Source organism: Podarcis filfolensis, assembly GCF_964270895.1.
Source record: "Podarcis filfolensis genome assembly, chromosome: Z".
NCBI lineage: Eukaryota > Metazoa > Chordata > Lepidosauria > Squamata > Lacertidae > Podarcis > Podarcis filfolensis.
In genome coordinates, this window is record NC_139617.1 from 34097337 (window position 1) to 34123194 (window position 25858).

The 25858-nt window shown below is 47.1% G+C and overlaps 1 protein-coding gene across 6 annotated transcripts in view; it reads left to right on the plus strand.

Moving 5' to 3' along the window:
- Nucleotides 1–1303: 1303 nt before the first annotated feature.
- The window catches only part of SH3GLB2 (SH3 domain containing GRB2 like, endophilin B2), a 48228-nt gene continuing 23673 nt past the window's right edge, over nucleotides 1304–25858 (plus strand). For 2 of the 6 annotated variants that reach the window (XM_083596486.1, XM_083596488.1), the window contains exons 1-5: nucleotides 1332–1629; nucleotides 20795–20936; nucleotides 21979–22107; nucleotides 23661–23794; nucleotides 25202–25294. In XM_083596486.1, coding sequence (XP_083452612.1) covers nucleotides 1567–1629; nucleotides 20795–20936; nucleotides 21979–22107; nucleotides 23661–23794; nucleotides 25202–25294 — 561 coding nt within the window. In that variant the 5' untranslated portion in view covers nucleotides 1332–1566. Of the gene's footprint in view, nucleotides 1630–20794; nucleotides 20937–21978; nucleotides 22108–23660; nucleotides 23795–25201; nucleotides 25295–25858 lie in introns of all 6 variants that reach the window. The other 4 variants (XM_083596487.1, XM_083596489.1, XM_083596485.1 and 1 more) reach the window with 3 other exon arrangements.

The window sequence follows — 25858 nt, forward strand, 5'->3', positions numbered from 1 at the left end:
CACTGAGCATGTAGAGGTCTTAGTAGACCACAAGCTTAACATGAATCAACAGTGTGACGTAGATGCAAAAAAAGCGAATGTTGTTCTACACTGCATCAATAGAAGTCTAGTGTCCCAATAAAGGGAAGTTGTAGTCCCACTCTATTCTGCCTTGGTCTATCCTCACCTGGAATACTGTGTCCGGTTCTGGGTGCCACAATTTAAGAAGGATATTGACAAGCTGAAACAATGTGCAGGGGAGGGTGACCAAGATGGACCAAGATGATTCAAACCAATGGCTTCAAGTTACAAGAAAGGAGATTCTGATTAAATATTAGGAAGAACTTTCAGATGGTAAGAGCTGTTTGACAGTGGAATGGACTCGCTCAGAAGGTGGTGGACTCTCTTCCTGTATGCTTTGAGATCCCTGCATTGCAGGGGGTGAACTAGGTGACCCTTGAGATCTGTTCCAACTCTACAATTCTATGATTATGGGATGTCTCCACTGCTGGTGCTTCTCAGAGTAGAACCATAATGAACATAAAAAGTGTCTGCTGGAACAGGCCATTGGCTCATCTAGCCCAGCCTCCTGTTTTAATGGTAGCTACCCAGATAAGGTAGTTGTGTGTCCATTAATTTCAATAGTCCTACTCTAAGTAGGGCCAACATTGCATACAGCCAACAGATTGTGGGGGCTGCATCCTTAGGATCCCCGATGCCCCTCTTCTTCAATGCCTGGGGTGCTTTAACCAATAGCCCCGATGGAGGAGACAAGGGCTCATGGAATAAAGTCCTTCATGTAGCACTTAGTAAAACTATGGAACTTGCTCCTGCAGGAGGCAGCAGTGGTTCCAGATTAGCTTCAAAAGAGGATCAGACAAATTAATGGAGGAGAATAAGGCTATTGGCAGTGGCCATACTCTGCCTATTGGGTTGGAGGCAGTAATGCTTCTGAATGCTTGCTGGAAACCACAAGAGAGGAGGGGGCTCTTGTGCTCAGGTCCCCTTTGTGCGCTTACTGGTTCGCCACTGTGAGAATAGGATGCCAGACAATCTGGGCCTCTGGCCTTATTTCACAGGACTCTTCTTATCCATGGAAGATAAGAGTAGAAGTTTGATTCTCAAATGCAAGTCTATCTCATTCTCTGTTGGGAGCAGCAGCTACAGCACTGATTTCCTGCTTCCCTTGGGGTTTTCCCTTGGGGGAATCCGGCTGGCCATCGTGGGAACAGGATGCTGGGCCCCTTTTGGCCTGATCCAGTAGCCAGGCTGTCCATATGGAAATTCCTGGCCGGGCCACCGTGCGCCCTGCGCTTTAAGAGGCCGCCCAGAGGATGCCAGAGGGCGCTGATGGGTCCTCCTGGGGGGTGGGAGGAGGAGGAGAAAAGGCGTTGTGTGCACTCGAGGATCTGCCTCGTCCGCTTGATATTTATTTATTTCCATCCTCCCTAGAGCTGGGCAGGTGGGCGGAAAGGAGGGCGCAGGAGCTGAGCATCCAAGCAGGGAGCGGCTGAGACGGATGCCCCGGCAGCCTCGCTAGCTCGGCCTCCTCTCTCCGCGGTCCCATTTTTTTGTGGGTGCTTGGGCATGGATTTCAACATGAAGAAGCTAGCCTCCGACGCGGGCGTTTTCTTCACCAGGGCTGTTCAGGTAAGATAGAGGAGGAGAGAAATAAAAAGCAGTCCCAGGGCATTGTTACCAGGAACTTAATTGCGCGCGGGGGGTGGGGTTCCCTCCGTCTGTTGCACTGAGGAAAAGATGTTTACTTGCTTATGTCTCCCCGCACTCCGCTTCCAGCGTTAAGGGGTTTAATAGAACAGATGCTACTTCGGTTTCTGACCTTGCGCTTAAAACTGTGCTTGCATATAAAATACACCACCCCATATAGATACAGATATAGATATTCCCAACTGCTGTTTTTAATGAGCAGATTTTCCCAGCCTGTCTCCTACATATAACTGCATTGGCCAAGACACTTAAAAACTGGCATTTGAAAAATCGTATCTATATATCCAGCCATGGTTTCCTGCAGATGGATCAGATCGGCTTCCTTTTAATATAATTTTTGTAGTTTTTCTTCTATAAGTAAATTGGTTTTGCAGCCTGGTTCCTGCCTTTGTGGGTGGGCTTTGATCCATAATCTCTGCAAACAATTTTTTACCTCTATCTCCTAGAATCTCTGGTACTGGGAGCTTATTTAACTAATGGCTGAGTGTTTTGTGGGTAGGGGAGAGTTAAGTTCCCTGGTAGAGGGTTGAGTCTGGCAGTATTCTCCCCTCCACACAAAAAACCCACACCTTGATTTATCTAGCTGCAGTCCCCTGATAATAGCAAGTGTGACATTTTATACAGTGCCTGGATTGTACGCTGTTCCTGCAAAGAGACAGATGGTTAGAAGTGAGGTTGGCCCATCCGATGACTTATTCAGCAGTGGAGAGGGCTTGATTCTAAAGCTGGCTAGAAACCTCCTGAGTGGTCTTCTCATCTCCATAGTTGACCCACTATCTTTGCGGTATAAATGTGAAAAGGTTTTTCAGTAAGGGAACCTACCATGCAGCAGACTGTATTGCAGCTTTGAGGGTAAATCAACTCTACAATAGATCGGTGGTAGAGCAGCTGCTTGGTATGCAGAAGGCCCCAGGTTCAATCCCCAAAGGCATCTCTAGGCAGCGCTGGGAAATAAACTCACTGTCTGAAACCCAGGAAAGCTGCTGCAAGTCAGACGATACTGAGCTAGGTAGGCCAGGGGTTTGACTGTCTTCCTAAGAAGGGCCATAACTCAGTGACAGAGCAACTGCTTTGTGTGTAGAAGGTCCCAGATTCAATCCTCAGCAGCATCTCTAGCTCAGGTTGGGAGAATGGACAGTATTGAATAGGATGGACCAATGGTCTGGCTCTGTATCAGGCAGCTTCATATGTAAACATGGGCCCTCTAGCATGTATCTGGGATTGCCTTCTTACTCAGGAGTAAAGCACAAGCCTGCTAAGGACAGGGCCTGAGCCTTTCCTTCTGGGATTGCAGCCTTGCTTGAGTGTAAGCCCCATCGAACTTGACATTTGCTTTGTCTAAATAAACTTGCCCAAGATCAGGGAGGCCTGTAATTTGTGCCTTATTCGGGCTCAAAAGGCAGGTGTGTCTGCTACTGTTCTATCAAAAAGCGTGATGCGTACTTCATGGCCTCTTCGGCTGGAACCCTTTGAAGATACGCACTTAATTCGCCTGTCCTAAACATGTAATGTGATGAAACCAAACTGTTGTAACTCTACTTGCCCGTCTCCATTTCTTGAGAGGTCCCTCCTCTTCCTCGCCTCTGAAATGTAGATGTGTAACCTCCATAAGGCAGCTGCTGGTCTGGTCTTATAGTCCAGTATGCACATGTAGCTACATGTACTATGTGCATACCATATGTTTAAACTGCAGGACTTTCCCCAAACAATCCTGCAAGTTGTAGTTTACTAAGGGTGCTGGGGATTGTAGCTCTATGTGGGCAGGGGGGGCAAACTATCATGGGAAAGCCATGTGCTTTAAATGTACGGGGTGTATGCAGCGTTAGGCCTCGTCTGCACTTGTAATTTGCAGCAGTATCATACCACTTTAAACAATGATTACTCCCCCACCTAGTTGTCCAAGGAACTGTAGTTTACCTCCACAGAGCTGCACTTCCCAGCACCCCTAGCAAACTACAATTCCCAGGATTCTTGGGGGGAGGAAATGTGCTTTAAATGTATGGTATGTACGCAGCCATAAATAGATTACTGCAGGGTTTGCGCTCCTTATTTCACTTTCTTGGCTGAGACCTCTCTGTAGGGACTATTTGAAATCCCTGCAGTGGGGAGAGTTGCTGTTGTACTTGGTTGCTGCTTGGTGGCTTCCCATTGGGACATCTGGTTGCCCCCAGCAGTCGGGCTCTTTCTGTGTTCATGGAATCCTATTGGATACCACTGATACTGATATTGAACAGTAGCTGCTAGTCAGCACCGCACCCTGGGTCCTGCCTTATGGTCTTCCAGGGTTTTAGGGTTGGGTCCTACAGAGCCTACTGCTGAATCCTTTGGCCCTTAAAATCATGTGAGCAGATAAATTTGATGCCTTGAAGTATGGAAACTAGTGGAAGAACCGCCAACTGGGTTGAAAAGCACGTAAGAAGCTTGCCTTACACAGAGTCAAGCCATTAGTCTCATCCAGCTCTGCATTGTCTACACCATGGGTAGGCAAACTAAGGCCCGGGAGCCGGAGCCGGCCCAATTGTCTTCTAAATCCGGCCTGCGGACAGTCCGGGAACCAGCATGTTTTTACATGAGTAGAATGTGTCCTTTTATTTAAAATGCCTCTCTGGGTTATTTGTGGGGCATAGGAATTCGTTCATTCCCCCCCCCCATAAAAAAAATAGTTTGGCCCCCCACAAGGTCTTAGGGACAGTGGACCGGCCCCCTGCTGAAAAAGTTTGCTGACCCCTGGTCTACGCTGATGGGCAGCAGTTCTTCAGGGTTTCAGGCAGCCCCATCTGGACATGCCATTGGGGATTGAACCTGGGACGTTCTGCATGCAAAGCAGATGCTCTACTGCTGAACCACCCCAGATCTACAGTACCTGCAATTCTCACTTAAACGACGAGGAAATGCAGTGTCTCACAATGAGCCCCAGTTTTGAAGCCTTGCAGCTGCCTTCTAAATCAATCTCTTCTCAGGAGGGAGGCTATTCATGGACAAGGTACTGAGTTCATGGTGTTGGGCCATCTTGGATAATGGCACATATGTGATTAGAAGGTTAGCCGGTTGACAGGCTCTGTTTGAGTTGGCAAGTCAGTGGTGTCAAGGTTGAAAGAATGTCCTGCTTCATTTTGTTTTTAAAGTGCAGGCTGGAGCTGTACCGTGATCTAATCTAATCTTGCCACGTTTGCTTCTGTTGTGTACTAGAGATGAAAAAGCTTCTGAGACTTGGCACATTTGTCAACTGGATTTATTCACCTGGATGTTTTCTGGTTCCCTTCTTCAGTAAATCATTGTCTATATTTTGTGGGTTTTGGAGATGCCAAATGAACCCTATTGTTAGTCTGAGCAGGTAGAGTTGTTGTCCCAAAACCATAAAAATGAAGTCCAGGTTGGGTGTGGTAGGTGCATCAGGTGTCTTGTGCAAGAATGGGGAAACTCTGGCCTCCCAGATGTTGCCAGCTCCCTAACATTGTTCCAGATCCTTGACCATGTACAGAAATGGTCAAGCTCAATGGTGGAGCTTTGCATGCAGAAGGTCCTGAGTTTTACCTCTGTTTTTATCACCAAGTAGGGTTGGGAACATGGGTGGCGCTGTGGTCTAAACCACAGAGCCTAGAGCTTGCCGATCGGAAGGTCGGCGGTTTGAATCCCCACGACGGGGTGAGCTCCCGTTTCTCAGTCCCTGCTCCTGCCAACCTAGCAGTTAGAAAGCACATCTGAGTGCAAGTAGATAAATAGGTATCGCTCCGGCGGGAAGGTAAACGGCGTTTCCATGGGCAGCTCTGGTTCGCCAGAAGCGGCTTAGTCATGCTGGCCACATGACCTGGAAGCTGTCTGCGGACAAACACCAGCTCCTTAGCCTATAGAGCGAGGTGAGCATGCAACCCCAGAGTTGTCTGCAACTGGATCTAACAGTCAGGGGGTACCTTTACCTTTACCTTTAGGGTTGGGAACATCCCTTGTGCAAAAAACCCTGGAGAGCTACTGCCAGTCAATGTAGTCATTACTTAGCTGGATGGATCAGTTGTCTGACTTGGTAAAAGACAGCATCCAATTCAGCCCTTCTGTTTGTAATCATGAAGACTAGAATCTTACTTTATTTTTAAAGCAAAGGTTGTAGCTCAGAAGCAGAGCATTTGCCTTTCACGCAGCTGGTCCCAGGTTCAATCCCTGACGTCTCCAGATAGGGTCGGGAATGTTCCTTGGATAGCTGTTGCTGGTCAGTGTGGACAACGTTGAGCTAGATGGACCAATGGTCTGACTCACCCCAGGGTGGAGAGGAGGGGGCAGTAGGGCTTGTTTTGCCTCTGCTTAGCCTACCCCTGCAGAATTGTCATTAGGATAAGGGGTTGGGGGACCATGTACTCCACCATGAGCACTTTGCAGAAAGGATGGAATAAAAACATACTGTATTGGCCTGAATATAAGCCCCACTTTCCCCCTAAATTCCGACCATGAAAAGTGTGGCTTATATTCACGACCTTACAGTATGCAGCCAGGAGCATGGGGGCAAACAGCGCCAGGAGCAGGCAAAGCAGTGTCTGCCCCATGTGTAGTCCCCCGTCCTCTCTCGCAAGGCCAGGAAGGGAGACAGTGAGGAAGGGGAAAGGCCGCCAGCAACGCAGTGCAGATTTAACACTCCCCACCCCCCAGTATGCAGCCAGGAGCAGCGAGGAATGAAGCAGCTTATATTCAGATATTTATTTATTTCCCCCCCTCCAATTTTAAAGGCGTGGCTTATATTTGGGTGCGGCTTATATTCGGGCCAATACGGTAATACATGGCTGCCTGTCGCTTAAGGTTTCTCTGTACAGGTGCTCATGGCTGATGGTCTGCCTTTGCAGCAGTTCATATAAAGAAAAGAAGAGGCTGGTATAAATATGTTTTAAGTGTTTTAAGTTTAAACATCTAAATTGTATATGGTTCAGCACACACATGCACACTCCAGCACCATTTCAATGTCACCTATTGAACTTGGCAGTGTTACCAGGAAATTTAAAACAGCTTTGCAAATCTGTTCATGGGTATTGGTCATTTTTGACCCTCCAAGAACAGCAGCAGCAAAACCAAACTTTCCTTTTGTGCAGCTTCCAAGCTTGCCAACATGCCAGTGTGGTGCAGTGGTCAGAGTAAAACCTGGGAGACTCTGGTTCAAATCCCCCACTCGGCCATGAAGCTCACTGGCTGGACCTGAGCTAGTCACTGCCTCACACCTAACCTATTTCACCAGCCCCAGATAGCACGGCCAGCAGTTGGGGATGATGGGAGGTGAGCAACATATGGAGGGCCAAAGGTCTGAACTGCTACACTTTGTTGCACAAGAGCAGCACATGGAAATGCCGCTTACCTTCCCGCCAGTAGACTTATTTATCTACTTGCACTTTGACGTGCTTTCGAACTGCTAGGTGGGCAGGAGAGAGTGATCTAGTCCTGTTTAAAATAAACAAGTGTTGTGTAGCGCACCAGTCTGAGCTGTTTGTTTGTGGGATGACTAGCTTTTGAGCAAGTTGTTATTGCTGTTGTTTTTTTAATTGAAAGGACAAGCACCGTCTCTTGCTTCAGAGTCTGTGCAGAGGATGGTTTGTCTCATAGTTATGAAAAGGAGCAGATGGAGTCTGACTTTCCAGCAGTGTAAAAGGAGGGAGGAGAGTAAAACTCCTGGTGTGCAAGAAATTGTGTTTTAAACCTTCCATCTCAGAGATGCGGAAGGTTCTTCTGCTGATACATTTTCATTTGGCCTACACAAAACCTCTGCTGTCCTTCGAGGCTGGACTTTTGTGGTGATGTTAAAAAGCTCAGTGTTTTGTACCTGGTGGAAAATGTGCTATTTAGGAGGGCTAGCAACATCTTGTCTTTAGGAACATTAATGTGTTGGGTCCACCCTGTACTGTTTCGTCTAAACTGACTGGCAACAGACCTTCTCCACCCTGCTTTTCAACCTGGAACCTCCTGCATCCAAAGCAGATGCTTTGTCACTGAGCTACAGCCATTTCCCTGAAAAGCAAGATGCTAGTTCCCATAGTTTTGAATAAAGAATTAATTGAAAACAGGAATCTAGCTCAGTATCATCTAGGCTGGATCTAGACACATCAGAGAAGCGTTTCAGTTTAAAGCGTTGTAAATCTAAACAGGGGAAAAAGGTAGAGAAAAATGGGACTCCACATCGCCACCTGGTGGCACAATGTTATATCGCATGTACAACGCATATAAAGGGTAAAGGGACCCCTGACCATTAGGTCCAGTCGTGACTGACTCTGGGGTTGCGGCGGTCATCTCGCTTTATTGGCCAAGGGAGCTGGCGTACATGACTAAGCTGCTTCTGGAGAACCAGAGCAGCACACGGAAACGCCGTTTACCTTCCTGCCGGAGCAGTACCTATTTATCTACTTGCACTTTGACGTGCTTTTGAACTGCTGGGTTGGCAGGAGCTGGGACCGAGCAACAGGAGCTCACCGCATCGCGGGGATTCAAACCACCGACCTTCTGATCGGCAAGTCCTAGGCTCTGTGGTTTAACCCACATCGCCACCCGCGTCTCTATATACTGTACCGTAAATAGCTTTTTCTTTACCAGGCTAGCTGAGCCCCTACCCTGACAGGCAGGGGCTCTCCAGGGTTTCAGGCAGGAGACAATCCCAGCCCTTCCCTGAAGATCCCATCTGGGATTGAACCTGGGACCTTCTGCGTGCCAAGCAGGTGCTCTACCGCTAAGTTACAACCCTCTCTCATTTAAAATAACGGGCATGGAGAACTTGGCTCCATTCCTGTGGGTCTGCTCTTACTTGGATACAACCCTTGGAATTATCTGCCATGTCCACACCCATATATTTAAAGCACACCTCAAATAATCCTGGAGACTGTAATTTGTTAAAGGTGCTGGAATTGTAGTGCTTTGTGGCGTACAGTTCCCAGGATTCTCTGGAGGAAAGCCGTATGCTTTGAAGGCATGGTGTAGATTTGACTATGGTAGTCATGGTACTTGGAATTTACATTGCACTCATAAGTGGAGCATCTGCTTGATGCAATAAACCTCAGGCTTGGCCTGCCTATGAACTGGAATGAGGTGGTGGAGCCCTGAAGTGGTAGAACGAGAACTTGCAGATTGCAGGTGAGGGAAATGATGATGATGATGATGATGATGATGATAATAATAATAATAATTTATTTATACCCTGCCCATCTGACTGGGCCTCCCCAGCCACTCTGGGCGGCTCCCAACCAAATATTAAAAGCACAGTACAGCTTTAAACATTAAAAACTTCCCTAAACAGGGCTGCCTTCAGATGTCTTTTAAAAGTAAGATAGTTGCTTATTGCCTTGACGTCTGGTGGGAGGGCGTTCCACAGGGCAGGTGCCTCTACTGAGAAGGCCCTCTGCCTGCTTCCCTGTAACCTCACTTCTCACAGCAAGGGAACTGCTAGAAGGCCCTCGGAGCTGGACCTCAGTGTCAGGGCTGGATGATGGGGGTGGAGACGCTCCTTCAGGTATACTGGGCCAATGCCATTTAGGGCATTAAAGGTCAGCACCAACACTTTGAATTGTGCTCGGAAACGTACTGGGAGCCAATGCAGATCTCTCAGGACCGGTGTTATATGGTCTCGGCGGCCACTCCCAGTCACCACAGTTGAATATGCCCCAGTATTGAGGTGGTGGTGGTGGGACCCCTTGCAAGATGAGACAAATATATCAGTGATGGAGGTCTGAACACAGCAGGGAGGAGGCTGAAATAGATTTCTCCTTGCAGGGAGTCTTTGCACGCAAAAGAGCTTTAAAAACGTGTCACTGGGAAATCTTCCTAGGCAATTTCAGGTAATGATCATCAGGAATATTTTAGATTATATTGGATGTTTCCCTGTGTGTTCCCGTCTCCGCTGCCCCCCCCCCCGAGAATAATTTGATTTACTATGTTGTTTTACTTGCGTTTAGTAAACAAAGCGAAAGGCTTTGACACTGCCAAGCTTGCCTGAATGTGGCCATTAGCGATCAGCATCCATTCATTGTTGCTGATGAACTTGGAGGATTTCCACAGAAAAATGAAGGTGCTGAAATATTTCCCACCCAACATCACTGCCTGCTGCTATGAGAAGGTAGACTCACAGACAGAAGGGGGAATGGAAGAAGTCTTACAAAAGCTTCCCCCCCACACACAAAAATGGAGCAGATACCAAGCATCGGAGTTTCCAGTTTTATACAGTGGTATAAGAGGGACACGGGTGGTGCTGTGGGTTAAACCACAGAGCCTAGGACTTGCCGATCAGAAGGTCGGCGGTTCGAATCCCCGCAACAGGGTGAGCTCCCATTGCTCGGTCCCAGCTCCTGCCAACCTAGCAGTTCGAAAGCACGTCAAAGTGCAAGTAGATAACTAGGTACCGCTCCGGTGGGAAGGTAAACGGCGTTTCCATATGCTGCTCTGGTTCGCCAGAAGTGGCTTAGTCATGCTGGCCACATGAACCGGAAGCTGTACGCCGGCTCCCTTGGCCAATAAAGCGAGATGGACGCCGCAACCCCAGAGTCGGCCACGACTGGACCTAATGGTCAGGGGTCCCTTTACCTTTATATCCCTCACAGAGCTACAGTTCCCAGAGTTCCCCAGGGAAGAGAGGCTGATTTTTAAACCCCATCTCCAAGTAGAAGGCCCATCAGAAACCTTGGAGAGCTACTGCCGGTCAGTGAAGACAATACTGAGTTCAATGGACCTTTGGTCTGGCTCTGTATAAGGCAGCTTCCGATGTTCTACCTCCACTTTCAGAGGCATTAAGCCTCTGAATACGAGTTTGCTGGGAATCATAAGTGAGAAGAGTGCTACTGCTGCCCTTAGCTCGTGGGCTTCTCATTGGGGCATCTGGTTGGCCACTGTGAGAACAATGTGCTGGACAAGATGAGCCACTGCTCCGATCCATGTGGTCTTTTGTGGGAATATAACTTCCGTGCCCTGGGTCAGGCTACCTCTGAATACCAGAGAGTGGGAAAAGCAACTGGATAGTAGTGTTAGGCTCAGGTCCTGCCCCATTTGGGCGGGCATCTGCTTGGCCACTCTGAGAACAGGATGACCTCCGAGAAGCCCAGTTGTACGCAAGCCCATTTCAGAACTTTTTGCTGCATCACGACCAAGACATGGACTCACTCCTATGAGCACAGCCTGACTTCTTGGCTCCCCAGACAGATGCAATACGGCCAACTCTTTTGAGCTACAGCAAAGGTCTCCCACTAGTTGATTCCATTTGGCCAATGCAATAACAGTGAGAACATTAATTTTGTTAAGATCGATCGGTGCTGGAAGAGGGATTCTCTGGTGCCACATAAAACTGGTGTTCTGGACTGGACCATTTGATTGCAACTGAGCAAAGAGCACGCAAAAACCAGCTTCTAACCAGCACCCCCTTAACGCAATGGGAATCCACCTTTGCGCTGCTGTTTGGGAGTGAAAACTACTTTGAAGAAAAGGAGAGGAAGTTCCCTAACAGGTGGAGGAGGGAGACTTCTCTTTCTTTTTAAAGAAATAATAGTGAACCATAGAATCACAAGAGTTGGAAGGGACCCTAAGAACCATCTCCACTCCAATCCCCTGCAATGCAGGAAAATGCAGCTGTCCCGTGCTGGGATCAAACCTGCAACCCTGGCATTATCAGCATCACACTCTAACCAACAGTACCCTCCCCACTTTACGCGATTTCACATATACGCAGAAACGTAACCCCCGGCATAAGTGGTGGGATCACTGTATTGTTGCAGTGTTTGCGTTTCTTTTTCCTTTTGGTAGCAGAGAGATTATACAAGTGATTCTGAAATCGCCAGGTGAATTTCAAGGGGTCTTAATTCTTACTGTCAGCTGCCTGAGCTCTCACAAAAACCTTAAAGACAAGGTTCCCCCTTTTTTATATTAAAAAAGCCTCCCAGTTAGCAATGTGGAACGTTTCATCTGCAAAACAATATGAAGTGGGTGCAATGATATGAATTGCTATTTATAAACACGCCTCTCTCCCTTCTGATATCTGGTGCTGACTCCAACCTACGCCTTATTTTTTTAATTTTTTTTTTTGTTTTTAAAAGTCTTCAGAAACCCTTACAGATCCGAAACAGGGTATCCTCCCCCGCCGCCAAGAAGACTCTTCTTTCCTTTTCCTTTCTGAAGTCATTTGTATGAGAATTGAGAAACTGTTTCAAGTAGAATAAGGAGGAATACTTAGAGAGCTTTAAAGACCTCATTCTCATTTCCATTACAATAGCAATAATCAGAGCAGCTGACCTAGGTAGCAATGGTACAGGAGTGTAGAATGCTTTCATTTAAAAAATAAAAATAAAAATCAAGTTTCTAGTCTGACTGCTGGAATCTAGGAAGCCAGAAAGGCGGCTTAAACATGTCACAGCCCTCCAGTGACCCTGCCCTTCTCCCACAGCCGAGAAAACTAGAATTAGGCAAAAACGATTTGAGGAATTACGCACATTTACTGGGAACATGTTGCTGTTCTATGTCTAATTAAATAACCATGATAACGCCAGGTATTTATATCACAGCTTCAAGGTAAAACTCCTTTGGCAAAGCAGCTAACAAAACCCACCAAAAATGAACAATCAGAAGCAATTGTAAGTCAATTCAAACATGAAAACCATAGAAACACAGAAAAATGTATAAAGAACATAAAAATATGAAGCAAGTGTCAAATGCCTTCCAAGCCTATCCAAAACCAGAAGGAGAGGTAGCTGGGCCATTCTCCCGGAGGCTGTGAGTTTGACAGCCACAGGGCTCCCACTGAAAAGACCATTGACAAAATGGGAACTCAAATCAGCCTGCACTTTAGCCTTCATAGGAAGCTGGCCTTGTCAATATGCAAGACCAACCAAGTTGAGTCTCACCCTGAACTTGCTTTGGAGGAGGCAGAGTGGGAAAGGGCCATGCAGCTCAGCAGAGCATCTACACATAGAAGATCCCAGGTTCAATCCCTGAGGGCAGCTCCACATAGGGCTGGGAACACCCCCTGCCTGAAACCTTTGCCCATTGATCTTCAGTTGGTAGGTTTGCACCCGCTATTGAGTTGTGGCCTGATCCATGTCACAAGAGGAGCACCACCACCATGCAAATATATAGGAAAAGAATGACAAATGCGTGTTTTGGATTAAAAGGATTAAAAGTGGGACCTGGGTCTGAGAATATAAGAACATAAGAAGAGCACTGCTGGATCAGACCAATGGTCCATCTACTCCAGCATCCTGCTCTCGCAGTGGCCACCCAGATGCCCATGATGGGAAGCAGGACCCAAGCACAAGAGCCATCTTCCCTCCTGGGGCTTCCGGCAACTGGTATTCAGAAACATTTACTGCCTCCAACCATGGAAGCAGAGCATGGCCGTCATGACTCGTAGCCGTTGATAGTCCTTTACTCCATGAATTTGTCTAATCCTCTTTCAAACTTGAAGATATATGGTGCAGTCAATACTGATCTAGATGGACCATTAGTCTCTGGAGAGACACAGCCAGCCTGTGTGTCAGACAGTGTATGCTAGATGGACCAATGTTCTGTCTAAACAGACTGAGAGGGTTTCAGGAGGAGCCTTTGTTAAAATACTAGTCCTCATTACAGTGGTACCTTGGGTTAAGTACTTAATTCGTTCCGGAGGTCCATACTTAACCTGAAACTGTTCTTGACCTGAAGCACCACTTTAGCTAATGGGGCCTCTTGCTGCTGCTGCGCCGCTGGAGCATGATTTCTGTTCTCATCATGAAGCAACGTTCTTAAGCTGAAGCACTATTTCTGGGTTAGCGGAGTCTGTAACCTGAAGCGTATGTAGCCTGAAGCATATGTAACCCGAGGTACCACTGTACTCTGAATAAAGGGCTAGATTAAATAGGAAGCTTCATTATTCAGAGACAGAACATCAGTCCATTCAGTTCAGCATTGAACCAGTAGAAGGCAGCATCCTATGTTCTTATAAAGGTAAAGGTAAAGGGACCCCCGACCGTTAGGTCCAGTCGTGACCGACTCTGGGGTTGCGGTGCTCATCTTGCTTTATTGGCCGAGGAGCCAGCGTACAGCTTCCGGTTAATGTGGCCAGCATGACTAAGCCGCTTCTGGCGAACCAGAACTCTGGGAACTGTAGCTCTGTGAGGGATATAAAGGTAAAGGGACCCCTGACCATTAGGTCCAGTCGTGGCCGACTCTGGGGTTGCGGCGTCCATCTCGCTTTATTGGCCAAGGGAGCCGGCGTACAGCTTCCGGTTCATGTGGCCAGCATGACTAAGCTACTTCTGGCGAACCAGAGCAGCATATGGAAACGCCGTTTACCTTCCCACCGGAGCGGTACCAATTTATCTACTTGCACTTTGAAGTGCCTTTGAATTGCTAGGTTGGCAGGAGCTGGGACCGAACAATGGGAGCTCACCCTGTTGCGGGGATTCGAACCGCTGACCTTCTGATCAGCAAGTCCTAGGCTCTGGTTTAACCCACAGCGCCACCCGCATCCCTTGTGAGGGATATAGGGATCTGCAAAAAACACTTAGCACACCCCTTCAGCTATGATTTGCAGGGTGCTTTGGGGAAAGCCAAGGCTGTTGGTAGGATACTGCTTTAACAATAATAAAACTGTATATTACTACTTTAATAATACTGTATATTATTACTGTTATTTTGAATTATTTTATTTTGTTATGTACAACGATACGAAGAGTGAGAGATACAGAAATGAACAATGGCTTTCCTGTTTGATATCATATGGCCTGCAACTTAAGAAAGAAAATTATGCAGAGAAATGGTTATTGCAGAGAGATAAAAACAATGCCACGAGTAATAAGATAATGATCCCACAGAAGCACAGCAGAGCAGTCAGTGATAAGTCCTGGACAACATAGAATTACAGAAAAATAAAGTTGGAAAGGACCCTGAGGGTCAACTCATCCAACACACTGCAATGCAGAAATTGAATCCAGATAAAATCATACTTGAATGAATTAGCACCATTTAGCTGCATAGTCTATAGGTTTGGCTTTACCTCTGGAAACTCGTAAAGAATGAGCGAGTTTTTCTGACATTGCAGTAAATAAGGTACTAAGGTCAAAAAGCCAAGTTAGTCCTCCATCCCTGGGCATTGCTTTGTCAAAGAGTTTAATTCATCCACTCTACTTTGAAATCCTGAATAGCAAATCCTAAGTAATTTATGGTGCTAGAGGAAAATTTGGCAAGGGGGGAGGGAAGCTGCCAATGGTAGGCGATTTTTAAAATGAAAACACAGAGAGACAGTGAGAACAGAGGAGCAGCGCCTTCTAGTGGTAGGAGGGAAAACAATGCAGGAGACAAACCCCCAGAGGAACGTGACAAAAAAAAACAAGGCTGCCTGGATCCATGCTTTGGCTCTGGAGCTGCAAAATCAATTCCATGCCTTCACCTCGGACACGGATTCTCAACCGGAGGAGCAAGAACAGCGGCTGCAGACCTCAGACCACACCAAAGTGGCAGTGGAAGGTACAGTGTGCATAATGATTCCTCACACGATTCCCCAGAGAAGAAAGAGATGTCTGGTGGTGGCAAGTGACTCCCTACGGAGCGGGACAGAGGCATCAGTGTGTGGAGGAATGACTCATGGTTTCACTTGTCTCTACACAAATGCACAGAGCATGGGAAGCAAGCAAGAAGAACTTGAACTCAAATACAGGATGTCAAATATGACCCAGTGGACATTACTTAAACCTGGCGGGATGAAACTGGAAAGTAGAAACTGAGGGGTACAACTTGCTCAAAAGAAATAGATCAAACAGGAAGGGAGGAGGAGTAGCATTTTATGTAAAGGATGTGTACACTTGTGAAGAGATCCATGACCTGGAGCATGGAAGGCAGACCGAATGTGGGTACAGGAGAGGGAAACAACAGATGATGGCTTCCTAGAGCAGATTATCAAACATTCACAAAGGAGAAATATAGTAGTCATGGGAGACTTCAAATGTCCTGATATCAGCTGGGACTCAAACTGCCAAGAATGTAAGGACCAACCAATTCCTTCATTGCCCCACTGACAATTTCATTTCCTGGAAGGCCAAAGAAGCAACAAGGGGGTCATCTGTATTGGACCTGGTCCTCACCAAGAGAGAGTAATTGATCAACAAAGTGGAAGTACTAGGAAGCTTGGGAGGAAGTGATCATGTCTTTCATTATGCACTGGCAAGGGAAAACTGAGTGTGATCGGACATGAACTCTGGTCTTGAAGAAGGCTGATTTCCAGAAGCTTAAGGAACTACTGGGTGTAGTCCCGTGGTCAGAAATATTCAAAGAGAAGGGAATCAAAGATGGGTGGGAGTTGTTGTTATTCCATGTCTTTATAAATGACTTGGATGAAAGAATTGAGGGGATGTTCATCAAATTTGCAGATGACACCACACTGGGAGGGGTAGTTATTGTCACAGAAGACAGAATCAGGATTCAAGATGACCTTAACAGATTGGAAAACTGGGACCAAACTGAGGACTCAGCTAGGCTGGCAAAGAAAAAGTGATTTATATGTGTTGTATGTGCAATATAACATTGTGCCACCAGGTGGTGACATGGAGTCCCATTTTTCTCTACCTGTTTTCCCTGTTTAAATTTACACTGCTTAAACCTGAAATGCTTCTTTGATGTGTCTAGATCCAGGCTAACAAAATGAATTTCCATAGGGACCAGCTGTACCAGTATAAGATGCAGGATGCCTGGATTGCCAGTAGTACAGGTGAAAGAGATCAAGGGGTCTTAGTAGACCACAAGTTTCCCATGAGTCAACAGTGTGATGTATTGGCAAAAAAAGCTAATGCCATTCTAGGCTGCATCAAGAAATCAAAGGAAGTCATAGTACTGCTCTATTCCACCTTGGTTAGACCGCACTTGGAAAGACCATAGTCCATCATACAAACCTGCCTGGGTTCTGAGATCTTCAAGGGAGGCCCTGCTCTTGGACCCAGTACCCTCCCAGGCACACATGGTGGGCACATAGGAGAAGGCTCCTTCCCTAGAGAACCTTCCCTAGAGGCTCCTGCCTTGCTGTCCTTCTGTTAGCAGGCGAAGACCTTCTTGTTCCAACAGGCTTTTGGGAATTAACTGGCTTTTTGGAAAGGGCCAGTGCTGTTATGTATTTATTGTAATTATCTGTATATTTTAATAGAGCTGAGAGAGAGAGATTTTATTCTAATTGCTTTTTAATGATTGTTTCCTATGTTTTTAGCTTTTCCTATTTTATCCGTAAGCTGCCTTGAGTACCTGTCCGGCAGGAAAGGTGGGATGTAATAACAATAGTCATATCACCACCCTGCAAACAAACTGGAATGGATTCAAAACCAGACATATAATCTAAATTTCAATCAAGCTTTCTGCAGACAAATCAGGATGCATGTTGAATAAATAGGTTGCCGGAGGGAACCCCCAGTCTGCAAAAAAAGGGGTTTAACTTTGAGGTTAACAGTAAGTCTTTGTGCCAGAGGCGATGGACCACTCTCTATTGTTGCTCCCCTTCTGTTAGCCAGGGAGTGAAACAATGCACGCATTTCGTGTTGAGCGGCAGATTCTGCTCCCCACCTCCAGGCTGAGGAAACTCTACTCCAACATGAAATATTGATTTTCCCGGGCTGCAGCTCGACTCCCCTCGCCACTGTGGGCGAGAGGCTCCCTGCAAAAACGCCAGCCTACATTATTCATTGCCGGCATAAATGCGACCCTGCCTTCCTGGGACTGAAAACAAGGCCAGTTACTTTTACTCCTCTTGGCCCAAAGTCTGAAAGAGGAAGATGGGGGGGGGGGAGGCTTAGTCGCTGCCAACTTTGCACTTACTCCTATGTGATGGATCCCAAGAAGGAATGTGTGTCTTAGGGCAGGAAATTAAGGTCATAGAATCATAAGATTGGAAGGGACCCAAAAGGTCATTTAGTACAACTTCCTGCAATGTAGAACTCACAGCTAAAGAATCCCAGATGGCCACCCATTAAAATCCTCCAAGGAAGGAGAGTCCACCACCTCCCGAGGGAGACCATTCCACTGTTGAACAGCTCTTACTGTCAGAAAGTTCTTCCTGATCTTTAGTCAGAATCTCTTTTCTTGTAACTTGAATCCCTTGCTTTGAGTCCTACCCTCCAGAGCAGGAGAAAACAAACTGGTTCCCTCTTCCATGTGACAGCCCTTGAGATATTTTAAGATGGCTATCATATCTCCTCTTAAGTCTCCTCTTTTCCAGGCTAAACAGACCCAGCTCCTTCAACCGTTCCTCATAAGGTTTGGTTTCTAGACCCTTGATCATATTGGTCGCCTCTTCTACACAGATTCCAGCTTATCAGTATCCTTAAACTGAGGTCACCACAACTGGACAAAATTATCCAGGCATGGTCTGACCAAGGAAGAAAAGGAAATAATAGCTGCCGTTGATCTGGACACCAAACATCTATTGAATATGCAGAGAATGGCTTTAGCATTTTTTGCTATTTTTCATTCAAAAGCCCCTGCCTACTCATGATATAGGGATGCGGGTGGTGCTGTGGGTTAAACCACAGAGCCTAGGACTTGCTGATCGGAAGGTCGGTTGTTCGAATCCCAATGACGGGGTGAGCTCCTGTTGCTCGGTCCCTGCTCTTGCCCACCTAGCAGTTCGAAAGCACGTCAAAGTGCAAGTAGATAAATAGGTACCGCTTCAGCGGGAAGGTAAACGGCGTTTCCGTGCGCTGCTCTGGTTCGCCAAAAGTGGCATAGTCATGCTGGCCACATGAACCGGAAGCTGTACGCCGGCTCCCTCGGCCAATAAAGCGAGATAAGCGCCACAACCCCAGAGTCGGTCACGACTGGACCTAATGGTCAGGGATCCCTTTACCTTTACCTATGATATGGAGTGGAAAATTTTCCAGTTCAAAATCTTCTGTAAACCACCCATTGCTGCTCCCACCCCCGGATGCTATACAGTCGGTGTATTGCAGCTAACTCAGTTCTACTCAGAGAAAACCCATTGAAATTCATGGATCTAAGTGAGTCATGCTCTTCAATTTCAGTGGGTCTGCCTTGGGGTGTTTTGGTTCCAGTTTGCTTATTACACTTCCCTGATTTTGAGCTGAAAGTGCTGAAACATACTTTCTCCTCCCCCAGCACCCCCCAAGAAAAAAATACCCACTTTTGTTTGGGAGGCTTTTCCTGCATTGTTTGCTTTTCCCCTCTAGTCAACTTTACAATGCAATGCTTGAGTTGTTGTTGCTGCTGCAGTTGAGAGGGCTTTGTAGCACTTGCTGAAAATACTGTCTCTCCATAAGCAAATCCTAGCTTGGAATGTGCTGAGCCAGTCTGTACCCATTTACTATTTTTAAAAATGGTTTGGGCGTCGATATGTCATTCTGAAAAGCAGGCATGGGGAACCTGGCGCCCCACAGATGTTGCTAGAATCTCATGATAGGTTTAGGGAAAGACCCATTGCCTGAAACCCTGAAGAACAGCTGCCAATCATTGTGGACAATATTGAGCTAAATGGGTAAGTGTTCCAATTCAGTGGAAAGCAGCTTCCATTGTCCCTGTCTGCATTTACCGTATTTCCCATTATTCCTATAAAAAGGAACATACTGCTTTGCTACCCAAATCTATCAGGCTACAGACAATTAGCATATGTAGCCTGAAGACTGTGGCTGAGTCATAATTTGAGTCAGACCTGCTTCTGCTAGGATTTGTACAACTGCTGGAAACGTGGCCAGTTTTGCAGCAAGAGCCACACACACAAAAATACACTGGTAAAGTCTGTATGTTGCCAGAGTTTTAAAATAAAACTGGGAAGACCCATAGTTCAATGACAGAGCATCTGCTTTGCATGCAGAAGGTCCCAGGTTCGATACCCAGCAGCATCTCCAGCTGGGACTGGGAAGACAGGTCCCCTGCCTGAAACCCTAGAGGGCTGCTGCCAGCCAGTGTAGACAGTACTGAGCTAGATGGATCAATGGTCTGACTGGATAAGGCAGCTTCTTATGCTCTTGTTTAAAACCAGTCATTTCTTCAGAACATTGAGGACTGGAATCTTACTTAACTTTTTAAGGGCTGCAGCTCAGTGGCAGAGCACATGTTTTGCATGCAGAAGGTCCAAGGTTCATCTCCAGGTAGGGCTGACAATGGAAAACCTGAAGCACAGCTGCTGGTCAGTGTAGGCAATACTGAACTAGATGGACCAGTAGTCTGGTTTGAGATAAGGCAGCTTCCTGTGTTCCTGAAATATGGAAGGCAAGGTAGGAACAGGTGCTGCTGTCTAAGTAATACCCTGAGACCTCCCACCATTTACGATCTGTGGCTTTTCAAAAAAAAGGGTTCCATTCTGTGGTTCCATTCTAACGAGGCATCATGAAGCTGAGCGATGAGCTCTGCTGGAGCTCTCAAGAAAGAACTGGCAATGTGCCCTATAATATTTTTGCCTCTCCATCCTCTCAGCAAAGCAACTAGCAGGCTGTATTCTTGTGCAAATATTTGGCACGTAGGTTGCAGCCTAGAATTTCTGTTGCACCCATCATGCAGAATTCTGAGTTGCGCTTCTAGGCTGCACCACTTCCTAGAAGGGTGGACTTTAGAATCATAGAATCAAAGAGTTGGAACAGACCTTGGAGGTCATCTAGGCCAACCCCCTGCGATGCAGGAATATGCAGCTATCCCATAAGGGGGATGGCGTTTTCAGCACCACACTCTAACCAACTGAGCTATCCGGGTTCTTTTTTAAAGGAAAAGAAGCAGCATTCTGCGACGCACAATGTTCAATGCGCTTAAAGGCACGCTAACCCCTACACCAGGGGTCAGCAAGCTTTTTCAGCAGGGGGCCAGTCCACTGTCCCTCAGACCTTGTGGGGGGGGGCAGACTATATTTTTTTGGGGGGGGAATGAACGAATTCCTATGCCCCACAAATAACCCAGAGGTGCATTTTAAATAAAAGGACACATTCTACTCATGTAAAAACCTCGCTGATTCCCAGACCGCCCATGGGCCGGATTAAGAAGGCGATTGGGCTGGATCCGGCCCCCGGGCCTTAGTTTGCCTACCCATGCCCTACACCATACTAGCTCTGATACATTAGTTCCGTCCCACCCCCAATACCATTTTGGGCAAATTAAAATCTTTCAATTTTTGTCTCCCTCCCCCCTCCCCCCGCAGTTCACAGAGGAGAAGTTTGGCCAGGCCGAGAAGACAGAGTTGGATGCCCACTTTGAAAACCTCCTGGCCCGAGCAGATTGCACCAAGAACTGGACGGAGAAAATCTTACGTCAAACTGAAGTCCTCTTGCAGCCAAACCCTAGTAAGCACCTCTTTAGGTTTTGGAGAAATTGATCCATTGGGTGTCGTGGGTGGGGAACCCCTCGGCTCTGTCAGGATCTGGCATGGTTTGGCAGCCCCAGATGTAAGGAGGAAGAAGGAGCACGCGATGTGGGGCCTGGAAGGCTGGCATCTAGGGATGGAGAGAGGAGGTCCTCTCCTTGTACTCCTTGTTGTCGAAGAGGAGGAAGCAGATCCGCCACCACCCTGTGCAGAGCCCCTTTCGTATTTGCCGCTAGCCCCAAATATTGCTTTGTTTTGCTTAAAGCATTTCTTAACCACACCTCATTAAAGAGATTGCAAGGCAGCAGGCAAAAGCGCGCACACACACACACACACAAAAATGAATCCGTGCAGCATGTAAAAGCCATTTCAAGTAACACAGAACCATAATGGACGACCGCAAGCCCAAGATTTAAAAACATAAAAAGCTTAAATACCGTATTGTGGCTTTGTTTTTTGTTTCGTAAAGTAAAAACAGCAAGAAGTCATCCAAATTGGCTAAACAAATAGGAGGGTCTCCAACCCACTTCCAAGAAGCTTGTAAAGTCTACAAGCCAGCCTTTCGGGGGGTGGGGGGTATTCCAAAGTCGGACACTGTCATAGAGGCACTTTTCATTGTACAGTCATACCTCGTGTTGCATCCGCTTTATGTTGTGTCTTTTCGAGTTACGTCCCGCAGCAACCTGGAAGTACCACAATGGGTTTCGCCACTTGTGCATGCGCAGAAGCACTAAATCACACTTTGCATATGCACAGAAGCACCAAATCATGCCGCGCGCCTGCGCAGATGCAGCACTTCGAGTTGCGGGCATTTCACGTTACAGACGGGCGTTCGGAACAGATCCCGGTCCGTAACACGAGCTACCACTGTACAATTGAAGAATTAATCTAAAAACGTTGGCCATCCCTATTGAAGTGCCTGCGTCTCTGGCTCTGCAGGCTTGACTCCTCCCCAGAGATACAAGATATTTTCCCAAAATGCTTTCAAGACCTAACACAATCTCTTTTTTCCCACCCACCAGGTGCCAGAGTTGAAGAGTTCCTTTATGAGAAGTTGGACCGAAAGGTGCCCTCTCGGGTCACCAACGGGGAGCTCCTGGCTCAGTATATGATTGAGGCAGCCAATGACTTTGGCCCCAATTCCCCTTATGGTGAGTTTTGTGGATGTAGCACATAGCTTTTTGGAAAAGATAAGGGTTGGTGAGTCTCTCATCAAGGATCTTCAAGGATGTGCAGAGGACTTGCGTATGGAGGTTTGTGGTTGCTGTGAAAAAATGGTTGGCTAAACAAGCCATACTATGTCTTTGGACTGCCGCTACTTCCTGCCCATAAAGCAGATGAGGCAAAGCTATTGTTGGTAGCCTCTAACTCTCCAGCAGGCCCTAGCCAAAATGGCCAGAAGTCAGGCACAATGGGAGTGGCAGACTCTCCAAATGTGGGTGGCCTTTTCCTGGTCAACCTGCGACAGAGAAGTCAAGTTTGGGGTCCCCTACAACCCTTTTGCTCATCTGAAGAGTTCTGTTTCCACAAAAATCAATAAACGTTCTTTTGCCGCAGCCAGAACCTCCTGAAATTTGTACTCTCGGACAATCAGGCACGAATTTGCCTGTTCTCTCTGCTCTGGTGCTCCTCAATTTGATTATGTTGGGTTCTTGCAAAATCCATTACGGCCCCGAGGCTCAAGTTAATGATCTCGGTCTCCTGTAATTGCATGGTGATCACACCCACACCCAAACACCGGAGACTCCACGCAACTCCCTTTAGCCCATCCAAATGAAAATGGCTGCAGTCTGGGAGTGGTGCAATATTGCTTGGGGATGTAATCTCATTCTTCGGCCTGTAATCACTGCTCCCCCTTCACATTATTGCAACTCAGCCAAAATCAGTCTAACTGAAATAACTATGCAGTCTCCTCCTGACTAACCCTTGCCTTAGTTTTCTGTCTTCCTGTTATTCTCCCCACCCTGGCTAAAGCAGGGGTGTGACTCCCTGCCTGACTCCTGCCCTTTTCTTTTTTAAGAAATATATTATTGGTGTAAATCAAACGAATCAATACAATAAAAACAAATAGAAGCGCAAAAAAGCAGTGCACTATACTGTAACTGGGAGTGACAAAACATTAGGTTGGTAAAGTACCAGTACTTAAGACCATCAGGAAAGCCAAATTTCACGTTGTACTGTGGAGATGGAATCCTGGGCATCCTCATTTCTTGTTTATGAGATATAATCCCATCAAACAGCATAGGATTTTTTTCAGGATCCTCCAAGCCTTTATGCACATAATTTGTGCTGCTCTGGTTCGCCAGAAGCGGCTCAGTCATGCTGACCACATGACCCGGAAGCTGTATGCTGGCTCCCTCTTCCAATAAAGCGAGATGAGCGCCACAACCCCAGAGTCATCCGCGACTGGACCTAATGGTCAGGGGTCCGTTTACCTTTATACCATTTAGAATATTTTATTTGCATGTTGCAGGCCTTTCTTCCATATAAGTTTAAAGCTGGTATAAATATCTACTAATTCTGCACATGTACCTGACACCAAACCTTTTTTTTTTTTTGCCCTTTTGACCTTGAGCTAATAAAAGTGCTCTGAACCACCATTGTCACCTCTCGCCTGAGGAGAGGTGGAGCTGGCCTGACACAGGTGAAGACATTGCCCAGGTCAGCTGCCTGAAGTCCCTTTGCTGTGTCTTCTCTCTCGCAGGGAAGACCCTCATCAAAGTTGGTGAAACAGAGCGGCGCTTGGGCGGAGCAGAGAGGGACTTCATCCACTCTGCCTCCATCAACTTCCTCAGCCCTCTGCGCAATTTCCTGGAGGGGGACTGGAGAACTATTTCGGTAAGTGGCGGGGGCTCAGAGCACCTGTTTTGCATGGAGAAGGCCCCAGGTTCAGCCCCCAATGGCACCTCCAGGTAGGGCTGAGGAATGTCCCCTGCCTGGCACCCTGGAGAGCGACTGCCAATCAGGGTGAACAATACTGAGCTAGGTGGACCAATGGTCTTGTTCAGTATAAGGCAGTCTCCTGTGTTCCTGTTTAATTCAGTTCGCTCTTCAGAACTCTGAGGGCTAGAATCTTTATGCTTAGGCAAAGGGCTGTAGCTTCTGAGTTACGGGAAGGGCTGCCTAAATCCTGGAAAGCCTCTGCGAATCAGCGAAGGCAATATTAAGCTAGGTCCTGACTCAGTAGAAGACAGCTTCCTATGAGAAGGCCAGTTTTGTGGCAGTGAGAGAAAGGAGTTGACTTCTGAGATATTTTCAAAGAGATGAGAGGGGGTTAATTAATGTCTAGGAAGAATTAAATAAATGCTCCGATATTTTCCGACCAAGAAATAAGTAGTGTTAGACCGGCATCTGTGCCACGGGTGGTAGTGAGTCCACCGGTGGAAATCAATGGACCTAACTTAGTCATGTTCATTCATTTCATTGGCTCTACTCCAAGTCTCCTGCCAACCTAGCAGTTTAAAAGCATGTCAAAGTGCAAGTAGATAAATAGGTACCGCTCCGGCGGGAAGATAAACGGCGTTTCCGTGCGCTGCTCTGGTTTGCCAGAAGCGGCTTAGTCATGCTGGCCACATGACCCAGAAGCTGTACGCCGGCTCCCTCGGCCTATAGAGCAAGATGAGCGCGCAACCCCAGAGTCGGTCACGACTGGACCTAATGGTCAGGGGTCCCTTTACCTTTACCTTTACTCCAGGTAAAACTTGGCCAAATACCACCTCAGTCGGTTCAAAGCACATGCATGCTCCCCCCAAAAAAAATAATCCTGGGAATTGTAGTTTAAGAGCACTGGGAATTGTAGCTATCTGGCGGGGAGCTGTTTTAATTCCTGCTTGGTTTTATAGCTTTTAATTGGTTTTCTTTTTTCTTTCATCTTTGCAAACCACTTAGAGACTATTGCAGTTGGGTCACTTTAGAAGAGGATTGGATGCATTAATGGGAGGCAGATAAGGCTATCAATGGCTACTTGTCACAAAGACCATTATGCTCTGCCTCCAGGACCAGAGGCAGTAACACTTTAACACAGCAGTTTCTGGAAACCACAGGAGGGGAGAGGGCTCTTGAGGGCTTCCTATCAGGGCACCTGGTCGATCACTGTGAGAACAGAAGGCTAAACTAGATGGCTCCCCTTTAGCCTGATCCTGCAGCCAGGCTCTTTGAATGTTCTTATGTAGCTATGCAGTAAGAAAGCCTTTTTCCTTTTGCAATCTTGACTCTTCTCCCCACCCTTCCCTTCTTCCTTCCCAGAAGGAGAGACGGATCCTGCAAAACCGCCGTCTAGACCTGGATGCATGCAAAGCAAGGCTGAAGAAAGCAAAGGCTGCAGAGGCCAAAGCAGCGGTAATGCTCCTCTCCTCCCCTCCCCACTTACTTCCTTGTTGACAATCCTCTTGTGTGTTTTATCCCCCCTCTTACCCACCCACGTAGTCTTTTTACTCATGCCTGCATGTGACAGATTCCAACATGTGCTCTGCTACTCCACCTCCCTCTGGTGGGCCTGAATCTCTTCTGAACTGCATGCAATGCATCATCTAGGGAGGGGAGGAAGGGTTAGGATGTCTGAACTCTCCTCTCTCCTTCCCGGACCCCCACCCCCACCCCCACCTACCTGCAAGCCAGAGTGAGTAATAGAAAAGTTTTCAGCAGGTTGACACAGAAGGTGCCTGTTGAATCTCCAGTGGCAGAGAGTTCCACAGGACTGGGTCAATGACATTGAAGGCTCAGTTTCTCATTGTTGTCAGAAGAGCCTCACCAACTAAAGTGGTCCAGGGCTCTTTGTACATTAATACAAGGACCTTGAACATGGCTCATTAGTGAGAGGGCAGCCACTTTTTAACTCAACCAATTACCCCTGCCCCATCTAATGTGTCTGCATTTGGCACTCGCTATGGGATTCTGCATCTA